General features: G+C 52.7%; 1 protein-coding gene across 1 annotated transcript; it reads left to right on the top strand.

The window, feature by feature from the left end:
- Positions 1-5565: 5565 nt before the first annotated feature.
- On the top strand, positions 5566-9959 carry LOC308041753 (ubiquitin carboxyl-terminal hydrolase 36-like; the record flags this gene model as incomplete). The annotated part of the gene is made up of 10 exons (XM_080346658.1): positions 5566-6109; positions 6393-6503; positions 6798-6900; positions 7119-7186; positions 7557-7627; positions 7811-7893; positions 8219-8330; positions 8617-8757; positions 9059-9159; positions 9458-9959. 10 exons carry the CDS (start codon positions 5566-5568, stop codon positions 9957-9959), a joined length of 1836 nt encoding a protein of 611 aa, XP_080202784.1.
- Between the last annotated feature and the right edge of the window lie 1625 nt (positions 9960-11584).

Genomic DNA, 11584 nt, shown 5'->3' with positions numbered 1-11584 from the left:
TGAGGGGCTGGAGGCAGGAGGAGGAAAGAGTGAAGTTATGGAGCAAAATGTATTTTTTGAAGAACAAGCCGTAGTTAAGCTCCTCCTGCTTATTCTCTCTGTGAGAGGACTTCAATAGGAAAAGAGTAACATATGTAGACTGTTAATTTGGTGTAAAATTAATGGCTACCTGGGAGAAACCAAGAAGGCTTTTAAACGTGAAATTTGGGACGATATAGGGCAGAAATTATGGAATAAGGTCAGCAATGGAGACAAAGAAGCTAAATCATTAGCAACTACATGGAAGCTTATGATTACCACCTTAAAAGATCTTAAGGCTGAATATTGAAATCAGTGTTGGCTGCTGTATAAGGTAAATGATTGGGAAAAGTGTCTGGAGAACAGAATCTTGAAGTATAACACTTTGTTGCAAATAATGTTGTTTTTAAGGCCAGAAGAGCAGGACAAAATAAATCTCTACAAGAGATCATTAAATCATTTCAGACAGTTCTACAGGTGGAACGGTTTGAACTTCAACAAGCTGAGAGAGAATTAACTGATAATACACAGGTCACAGTAAACTTGCTGAAGTCTGCAAGATGCTTTCCTTATTAACCTGTTTTCTTTGTAGGTATCTGTTTTAGCATGTTGCAGTTTTAGTAGGTCTTTGTTATATGGTACAATAAATTCACAGACTGTTAAATCATGAGAATCCGTTGACTCAAAATGTGCCTTTTGTGATAATACCGAAGATCATGAGTAATTTAGTTCTTTAACTGTGTGAATGTGATGGTAAAATTTTTTGTGTAGTAGCTGTTCTATTTCTAGCATGCTAGCTTTATTCCGGTATCCAGACTTGTGCAACTCTGTGATAGGCTGTGTCTCATCTCGGTGTACTAAATTTGGCTCTTTTGTATGCACACCAAGTAAAGAATCCTCGTTTTGGAATAACAGTTGTAGCACACCAGATGAGACACTAATAAAAGCCTTGCCCAGTCCAGCTTGCTGCAGTGGCGGAGGGGCAGGTGCCAATGGGGCTCCAGCGCGCACTGACCTGTTTTGTCAGGGAGACCCAGCAGTACTTCCACCTGACTGAGCAGTAAGCAGTTCAAAGGCACAATGCTAAAACTGAGATATTATCTTGAATAAGTGTAACTGTGATCCGTCTGCATATTTGAACTTGGTGTTTGGTTTTCATATCTGAGCTCAGTATTTTAATTTGCATATATCTATATATATATATATATATATATATATGGTACCAAAATAATTTTGTTTGGGGAGATAATTACAAAATGGGAACCGGTTCCACTGCTAAAATACCACCTTATTCCCCCTTAGGATGCATCCTTATACATTAGAGTTATTTCTCATATTGTTATCTATTAATTTTGAGACCAGAAAATAATTTAAGTTGTTAAACTTTGATTTGCATTTAATTTATGTGCTAGTTGGAGGTGTGGGAAAGAAAACTAAATGCTATGATGGATGTGAACTTGGATGAGGTTGTATTTAAAAGCTGCTAGAGTATGAGCTGATTTGGATTTAGGAAAATGGAATGATGGATTGATGTTTAATATGCTGGTTTTTGACATCAGTAAATTGTAAAAGGTAAATGGAGCTAAGGAATGTAACTATTGCTGAGCTACTTGGAATTGCATATAAAGTGTATTATGGTTGGAATGAAATGGGAAAACAAAAAAGCAAAATATCCCACGTCTGTGTTGCAGAGTTTGAATATAAATTTCAGGCCTGTGTCAAGCTGCAAGATAAACTCAGCTCATTGTAACTGAGGAGTTTGCCAGAGCCTCCCACTTCGTACCAGTGATTTCGCCACCTGCGTGACCTTGGTACATCTGAACTGCAGCAAGAAGAGAAAGAAAAAAAAATGGAAAAACCTGATTGCCCGCTTTCAAGGCGGTGAAAGGGGGTATTTCTTCCCCCGCTCTGCAGCGATGTTGTAATACTGAATGGAGAAGCCTGCAAGTGAAATGTAAAGGCATCCCCAGCAGATCCGTAGTTTTAATGAAACTGGGAAATTAACCCAAAAATTTTTAAGAGACTTATTCTGTGGTAACTACTTGTAAGAGACTTCTTAGTAAATTCACCGTGCTAGTTTTTGAGGTCATGGGAGAGAATGAAAGAAAGGCCATTTTTTGAGACCAATGGAATGCCAAATTTGGAACAAAGTTTTACCATATGAATTCTTGTATTTGCCAGAAAGTCCTATACCTCTCTTGGGTCAAGATTCGTTATGTAAATTGTAAGCTCAAATAACGTTTTCTGAGAATTCTGTTTAGTTGCCTGTCCTACAAGAAGCTGCTTGGATGGTGCAGATCTGCTTGCTGCAAGTGAGAAACCTCCAAGGAAATTTTGAATGCTCTATTTCCACCAGTATGAACAGCCAATGTTTCGATAAAGCAAACACTACACTGATAGAACTGAAACAGGACTTTGAACCAGTAAGGGAAAACAATATCCAATAAATTTGACAACCAAAATGGACTTAGAGACTTTGATGAATAAATTTATTACAATCTTACAAGCTAACTGTATTCAATTGGACTTGCAGATTGTTTATTTATAGCTACAGCATAGAAACAACCTGTGGCTATTGTGGGACAGTATGATGAGATTGCTAACAGACTGATATACCGATTGTTACTCTGATCAAGAAAATGTAGGGAATGAATTTAAGTAGACCATGATCGTTCTGTCATATATGTACCATTTGTGACAATTAATTTTAATTTTTTTTTTTTTTGCAATCTATGTCCTTGTAAATTGTACTTGCTTGTTTTCTTAACAGCACAGCTTTTGGCATGCATAAATGTAAATTGCTGCAGAACCTGCAAGTCTTTAACATCAGGTCACAGACCATACGTGTATCTGGTCTGATCCTACATACTTGCACAGTTTTTGTTGATGGCTGTGGGAAGTCTCATAAAGCTGTAGTGGTCTGGAGAGAAGATAACAATTGGCATTATTCTGTAAAAATACTTGAAGGTTCAACCCAATTAGCAGAACTTGGCACAGCTTTACATTACTTAAAGTTTTTAAGGAGGAACCTCTAAATTTGATTTGTGATTTTGAGTACGTAGTCAAGGTCCAACACAAGTATCTGATTCCAAACTTGTTTGCTTAAAAACAAACAAACGAACAAACAAAAACAAAAAGGGGGAGAAGTAGGGGAAACACCACAAAACCAATTTTCAAAAGCATTGTATGTGATGAAATACTTTGCAAGTATGACCCCAAACCACGCTAAATCATTAGTTACGGTCAAATCATTAGTTAATGGTCAATGGAAAAGGCCACATCAGTTGATAACCTGGGGAAAAGGTTATGTTTGTGTCATTACAGGCCGAGGATTCCCTCAAAGTGGGTTAAGCCATGGCTGAATAAAGACAACAAAGATTCAATGGATGCAGATGGACAGGAGGGAGATAAGTTGTGAGGACTGTTTCAGATGTAAACAATGAATCCTAATTCAGTGTTATAGATGCTCACAGACCTGGCGCTCTAGAAGCCTATTAGCAAGCAGGTGGTGTACCTTCTGTGGAGAATGGCAATTTGAACAATCAGCAGAAGAGCCAAAAGAGTGATATTACACTTAGACAGTCAATGCAAAAATGAGGTAAAATTATGAGATGTTCCTACCATAAGTATCTATTGCACTCTTTCTCCCTAGTCTAGCAGCTGGTAAAGCTTTAGGAAACATATCAAAGTGAAGCTATTGGTCTGTTAAATAGGTTAATCTAACTTCTGAGATACTAATTCAATTAATAGTAGATGTTCATGGTATTAGGCATGCTACTCTACAAAATCGCACAGTTATAGGTCTTCTAACTCTAGGTCATGGTTGTGAAGAATTCCAGAGAATGTGTTGTATTAACTTGTCTGATCATTCTGAATCTATTCATAGTACTTTAGACAAACCAATACAGCACATTAATAGCACTTTCATAGTAGAATTAAGGTTTGGCAAATGGTTTGAAGGTTTGGGAATGGGTGGGTAGTTGTTTGATCTTATTAAGTAAGGTTTAACTGCATTACATGTATTTGTAATTATGTTGTTAATCACGTGTTCTATGTTGCAGTGTATTTCAAAGATGATTCAGTGTGCTGTTAAAAGGGCCTGACCGGTTCAAGAACAAAAAGGGAGAATTGTGGAGGGGTTTCTGTTAGATGGAGATTTATTGTTGAATTAGTCAGGCCCAAAGGAATCTCAAGGCCACTTGGAAAAGCTGAAAACAGGACCTGCTCTGGGAGAGAGGCATTTCTACAATAACAAGGCCTCAACATGACATAAATCAACGGACCTGTCATCAGTGGGACTCCAGCACGTGGACAGCTCGGGAACATAGATGATATCCAATGAGTGAATACATGCTTGGAGCGTGGACTCATGATCGGAGAATAGTTGCATATATAAGGAAGCTTTTTTCTGTAATAAATGGCTTTGCGTGATTCACATTGACTTGGAATGCTGAGTCCTTTATTGTTCCAACAGCATGGAAAGGGTTTTGGGAAAGGGACCGATGGGGCAGTCTCTGGTAGGGTATCAGCCACCCCAGGGTGAGGCTGGGTGACATTTTGGGGAGCTGAAAACCTCCAAAGGCGGAGATCACCGAGAGTCCCCGGGTGTCCTGCTGCAGGGCAGCACAACCCACCTGCTCAGTTTTTCCTAATGCTCCGTTCAAAGCTCCCTAGAGGGTGTTGGTGGCTGCTGCCTCTGTCCCACCAGCCGCCACTGCAGAAGGATTTGCCTCCCCCATCATCTCCCCAGGCAGGATTCACTGCTTTTCCAGTGCCCTGTGCCCCCCTTCAGCAGACTGAAGAGGCCCCATTGACTGAGCTGCTCCACAAAGCTCATGTGCCCCTGACCCCACCATGACAGATGTTCCTCTGGACTTTCAACCGTGTTGTGGTTTAACCCGAGCTGGCAACACAGCCACGGCAGCTGATCACTCACCCCCTACCCCTTCCCCTCCCAGTAGGGGAAAGAATTGAAAGTGAAGGGAGAAATTCAGGTTGAGAGACACACAGTTTAATAAAATAACAAAATACAAATAGACTTCTAGTAAATATACATAAACCCATCATAACTCCCACACCCTTCTCCTCAGGACTGCTCAGCCGGTCCCATCCCAGCCTGTCCCGGGACACCAGGTTTGCTCTGTCCCCAGTGCACACCTTGTGTCTTGGCCTTGTAAGACTTGCAGAGGTTTTGTTGGCCAAACCCACCACTGTGTCCAGGTTCCCTGCACTGGAACTACAGTGTGTGACCATTTAGGGATTCTGGGGCGTGGCCGGAACACGATGGCGTCACAACAAGCCCCGCCCCCGGCAGGTTCCGCCCCTGGCGTTGCCGGGACGCGCAGGCGCAGCTCAGTCCTGTTCTGGACGCGGAGCGGAGCGCACGGCAAGGGCGAGGGGAGGAGTCCGTGGGCCGAGCCGAGTGCCAGCGACCGCAGCGAAGGGCGGGACTTGAGGAGGAGGCGCGGGAAGCGCGTGTGGTGGCGCAGAGGGAGACACCGAGAGACCGGCGCGACCTTGAGGCGGTGGCACATGCGGTGACACGCCATGGCGGGCACGGCGAAGCCGAGGGCGCTGCTGAATGTGCGGCAGGACATAGGCGAGGCCAGGGTGCTGGGCCGGCTGCTGAGCACCTCGGCCAAGAAGGTGCTGCGGCACAAGATAGAGTTCCAGCCCGCCAGCCACGGCTTCTCCAGCCAGCCGGAGCTGCTGCGGGCCAAGTACCTGCTGCTCAGCCCCCGCACCGAGCCCGCCGAGCACCCCCGCGGCGCTGAGGAGGGACAGCCGGGCCAGCAGGCTGGGTGCAGAGGGCCGGGGGCTCTCCCTGCGCTGCGCAGCCCGCGGCTCACCCGCCTCTCTCTCCCCGCAGGCAGCGACCGGACCCCGGGGCGCCACGGGGACGGCGTCCCTGCGCCCCAGAAGGGGCTGTTCCCTGCAGGGCGCCTTGCCATGCAGTGGCAGCGTGTCCAGCGCATCGGCGCCGGGCTGCTCAACCTGGGAAACACCTGTTTCCTCAACGCCACCCTGCAGTGCCTCACCTACATGCCACCGCTCGCCAACTACCTGCTGTCCAAGGAGCACAGCCGCACCTGTGAGTGGGGAGGGGAGCGCCCGCCTGTCCCGGGGCTGCACTCAGCACCCTGTGCATGGCTCTGCCGGGGGCTGTGCGGCTGCCGGGATGTGCCTTCTCTGCTCCCTCCCGCCCGTTTCTCCGTGGAGAGGACATTCCTGCATACGGGAGCATCCACTTTTCCTGGCCGTAGCAGTGTTCCGAGCTCTGCATCCTGCGTCTGAGAGGCTTTGTCTGTGCTGCACACAGCCAGGACTAAGATGGGTTTGTCCTCAACGTTCTGTCTTCTCCTCTCCCACTCCAGGTCACCAAAGCGGCTTCTGCATGACATGCGTCATGCAGAACCACGTCACGCAGGCGTTTGCGAACAGCGGCAGCGTGATAAAGCCAGTGTCCTTTGTCCGAGACCTCAAGAGTAAGGATGGCTGCCCTCGCGTCCCCTCCTGTAGCCGTGCGGGAGGGCAGAGACTATTGCAGGAGCAGAACCTTTGAGATCAGGGCAGGTCTTGGCAGAGATTCATCTGAGACAACTCACTGAGCCTGTCAGGGCCTTCATGGGCCTTGTTGGGCTTCCCCCATGGCTGACATGAGTCTGAAGTCTGGTTTGGACCAAGGGAGCTCAAACCCCGCAGTCCCTGCCCCGAGGGAGGGCGGGAGGACCTGCCTCTGTTGCAGCGCGTGCTGTGGCTGATCCCTCCCTCTCCTGCAGAGATCGCCCCGCACATCCGCTGGGGCAGGCAAGAGGGCGCGCACGAGTTCCTCCGTTTCACCATCGATGCCATGCAGAAGGCCTGCCTGCCCGACTGCACAGAGTACGTGGGGCCTCTGGTGGCCGTCACTGCCCTTGTCTGCTGGTCCACTTGTCTGCTGGGCTGCTGTCTGCCTTCTCCTGACGCCTCCACCCCAGCACAGATGCGGTTCTGTCCCCAAATCCTGTGACTGCGCTGGGTTTGGATCCTGAGGACACAGCGCTGGCCCTTGGGGGCGGCTCTTGGGGCGGGCGCTGTGTGATCCGAGCTGCCGTCTCTAGGTTGGATCGCCAGACCCAAGCCACCACCCTGATCCACCAGATCTTTGGCGGTCACCTGCGGTCCCGTGGTGAGTGCTGGCTGCCAGGGCCTGGGCCTGTGACTCTCAGGGCTGCTGTTTCCCCGAGAGCCTTGCAGTAACTTGGGAAAGTCACTAAGCATGTGCAAATTATGCAGAGCTGCAGCTGGTCAGTCTTTTGGTATCTGTGGGTCACGAAGCTGCTGGCTGTGGGTGCCCAGCTCATTGCCACCAGCAAAGGAACCCACGTTGCCAGCTGTCCAGCAGCACTTGTTGTCCCAGCACGTAGAGGCTGCGAATGCTGGTGCTGCCATCCCAGAGCCCAAACGCGGAGAGGGGGAACACGGCAGCTGCCTGCGCTGTGCTGGGGGTGGCGGTGCCGCGTTGTGCCAGGGGGTGCTCACTGCTCTTTCTCTTGCAGTGAAGTGCTTGATGTGCAAAGCAGTGTCGGACACCTTTGACCCCTGTCTGGACCTGCCGGTGGAGATCACGGTACCGGGGCAGGGTCAGGCGGGGAGGCGCTCTGCTCTGCAGGGGATGTTCCTGCAGCTGCACCGCTACTGCTCGACGCTGTTTAACCTGCCCGTGTCAGGCATGGTGCAGGCAAGAGGGAATCAGCTTCTGTTGTTGCGCTGCCTCCTCTGCCTGGCCCTGACCTCTCCTCTGTCCTGGCAGCAAGCCGCAAACGTAGAGCAGGCACTGGAGCTGTTTGTGAAGCCAGACCTGCTGGGTGGAGAGAACGCCTATCTGTGTGACAAGTGAGTGTGCGGGGCTGGGGTGGGAAGGGGCCGCGGGTGTGCTGGTGGGAAGCAGGAGGGCAGCTGCAGTACAGGAGGGCTTCTCTACCTGCTCCACTGCTAAACCGTGAGGTACGTGGCTGTGAAGCCTGCGATGAAGCCTGTCACTCCTCATCTCCCTCCTCTTGAGACAGGGACCTGAGCCAGCAGACCTGGCCGTGACCAGGTGCCCTGGATCGGTACCTGCTCCCAGCAGGGTCATTTCAGGGGGGTTTGTGGCTTGGCCAGGGCTGACAAGCACCTGGGTGGTGGAACAGCATGAATAGCTCAAGCTCTCCCTGTGCAGATGCAAGAAGAAAGTGTCGGCAACCAAACGCTTCACCCTCCACCGAGCGCCCAATGTTCTCACACTTGCTCTGAAGCGTTTTGCCGACTTCACTGGAGGCAAGATCACAAAGGTGAGTGCTCGGCAACCCAGAGCAGGGCTATGTCCTGTCCCGAGGCCCTGCTGCCCCGAGCAGGGTGGGAGGCGGTTCTGTGCGCGGTGCGAGCTCTACCGCAGTCCTGCAGCCCTTCCCCAGCTGTGCGCTGCGGTGGGAGTTTGGCTCATCCCGGCATCTTCCTCACCGTGGGCTCTGCCTGTGGAGAGCGGGTTCCCCCTCCCTCGCGAGACGGGACTCGCAGGACAGCTGAGCCGCTCTTGCCATCTGCTGTGCAGGCTTCTGAGACATCCTCTCTCCGCAGGACGTGGGCTACCCTGAGCTCCTGAACATCCGCCCGTACATGTCCCAGACCAGCGGGGATCCGGTCATGTACAGGCTCTACGCGGTGCTGGTTCACTCGGGGTACAGCAGCCACGCAGGACACTACTACTGCTACGTGAAGGTGAGCCCAGGGCGCTCTCTTGGCACCTCTCTGTGCTGGGGGCTGGCGGGTGCTTGAGGGTCCGTGTAATGCGCAGACAGGAGGGTGCTCAGCAGACGTGCGTGGTGTGGAGCACTGGGGGGTACGGGCTGTGCTCCGTCACAGGAAGAGTGGAGTTCTGCTCTCGCAGAGTCCCCTCACTTGCCCGGGACCGCTTGGGAGTTTTGGGGAGCAGAGCTCTGCCGATGGGCCTGTTCCTGCTCCTCCTCAGGCCAGGAGCGTCCCTGGACGCAGCCCGACCCTGTTCTCTCTCCCTCCGCAGGCCAGCGACGGGCAGTGGTACCAAATGAATGACAACGTGGTCCGCCCCAGTAACATCAAGGTGGTCCTTAACCAGAAGGCGTATGTGCTCTTCTACCTCAGGTGAGCGTGCCCTGTGTCCCCGGCCCCTCTGCCCTTGCTCAGCATGTGGGACAGGGCTGGGGGCACGTGCCTGGGTGTGGGAAGGAGCTTGGCCCAGGCAGCCTCAGCGCCCACGTGCGTGTGCTGGCTCGGGGGAGGGTGGCAGGGAGAGCTCCAGCCCCTTGTAGTGGTTTTGCTGCAGCTCAAGAGCTCCTCACTTCCTCGGAGCTTCTGGCTCCTGGTTCTCGCAGCTACGACAAGAGTGTTGCAGTCGCTCAGACACTGGCAGTTCACACGTGCCCTTCTCTGCCTTCCTCAGGATCCCCAACCCCGGGAAGAGCTCAGAGGGTCCCGTTTCCAAAGCTGCCTCCAGCCTGCCTGGCCGTGTCAAGCTGCCTTCTGGGTCACCGTCACCCAAGCTGGCCCAGAAAGCCACACACGCGGCTGCAGCGTTTCCCAGTGACGCAGCCCAGAGGCCCAAGAAGCCGCTCACCTCGCAGCCGCCACCCGCGCCCAGAGCAGCTCCAGGGTTTTGCGGCCCCAGTCACACCAGTGGGGCCAAAGCGCAGGTTCCCCGGAAGCGCTGCTGGGAGCCCGGGCCCCTGCCCGCCTCCCCCAGGCTGCCGCAGCCCATGCCCGGCCAGGAGCCGTGGGGCAGCGGGGAGAACACCGGGACACCGGGAAGGGACCCTCGCAGCAGGGCTCCTGCCAGCCTGGTGCTGGCAAAGCTGAAAGCCTTCTTGTCGGCCAGTGCTGCTCCGCAGCCCAGCACCACCATGTCACCACCACCGGCCAAGAAGCTGGCGCTTTCCGACACATAGGTGAGTCTGAGCTTCTGCCCAGAGACTTCAGTAGGTGCCTCGTGCCTCCAGAGCCGGGGCTTGTGTTGGGGAGTGCAGGACTGATGCTGGTACCTTGCTAAGCAGGAGGCGGGCGGGGAGAGCCCGTCAGCCCCAGGGCTCTGCCCTCCCTCTGGGTCGGGGTGCAGGGCCAGGTCCCCGCTCTTCCTCCCATCCCTGCAGAGGCTGGAGAACTGGCTGCTGCCTCCTTGCTCAGGACGGCGGGTGGCTGCGCCAGTCCCTGGAGAGGGGCGGCCTCGCCAGCCTTCGCAGGGCAGCGTGTCCCCGGGGGCGATGGGAGCTGGTGACACCACAGCTGGAGGCTGCAGAGTCGCCTCCTCCCCAGGCAGCGGCTGCACCGGCTCTATGGGCGCCGCTGTGCAGCCGGGGCCGGGGACGGCGCTGGGGGTTCTGTTCTTAACGTTTCCTTCCTTTTTTCCTTTCTGCTTCTAAGGGAAAACACTTCTGATTCTTCTTTGACTCCCCCACTTCCCTCTCCCTGTCTGTGTCTTTTCCCCTCCCCTTTCTCTGGGCTCCCCTTTTTGTTTTCTCCTCTTAGCTCACAGCAACCTCTTTTATTTAGACCACCAAGTTGTTCTTTATGTCAATAACTGCAGGGCAGCCCCCAGGGAAGGAGAGCAGAGGGGACCACCATGCACGTCCTCACCTGCTGCTGCCGGTTCCTGTGCCCGCCCCAGCCCCGCGCTGGGTCCCTGTGGGGCCGGGGCGCTGCCGCCGGGACACCGGGCAAGAAACTGGAGCGCTCCCTCGGGAACCGGCGGGGCTGGCGGGACAGCGGGAGCGGCCAGAGGAGCCACAGGGAGGATCCGAGGCTGGAACAGCTCTGCTGGGAGGAACGGCTGAGAGAGAGTCCTCAGCACTCGGACAACTCCTGGGAGAGCTTTCCGTCAGAATCTGCATGGTGAAGATTTCAAACATGATTTCATAAAGGAGGGGTTTTTCTTTCCAAGTTGTTTTCTATCATTTTTCAGTGTATACAGGAAGTGATAGCAGCATTCTACAATGGGTATTGATCCAGGGGGTCTCATGGAGACATCTGGACAGGCAGGAGAGCAGTCCAGTGAGGCTGGACATTGTATGGATGACTTATCCTCTCACCCTTCCCAGTCCCACCTGTTCCCTCACCGGCCACCTGGGACTTGGCCTCACCAAGCTGGAGCACAAGTGTGATGGGAGCGGCTGAGGGACCTGGGGGGTTCAGCTGGACAACAGGAGCTGAGGGGAGACCTTCTGAGCTCTGAACTGCCTGAAAGGAGCTTGGAGCCAGGGGGGTCGGGCTCTGCTCCCCAGGAACAAGCGCCAGGAGCAGAGGAAACGGCCTCAACTTGCGCCAGGGGAGGTTGAGGTTGGATTTAGGAACAATTTCTTCCCCAAAGGGCTGTGGGGCATTGGAACAGGCTGCCCAGGGCAGTGCTGGAGTCACCATCCCTGGAGGGTTGGACAGACCTGAGATGAGGGTCTCAGGACACGGGCCAGTTCCGGGGGTGGGGAACGGTTGGACTCCATGATCGTAGAGGTGTTTTTCAACCAAAATGATTCTATCGCACCTCTATCTTTGCATTGTAATAGTGCCTAAAGGTCACAGC

This window comes from Nesoenas mayeri (genome assembly GCF_963082525.1).
Source record: "Nesoenas mayeri genome assembly, chromosome: 6".
Taxonomy (NCBI): Eukaryota; Metazoa; Chordata; class Aves; order Columbiformes; family Columbidae; genus Nesoenas; species Nesoenas mayeri.
This window is presented reverse-complemented; position numbering and strand designations above follow the sequence as displayed.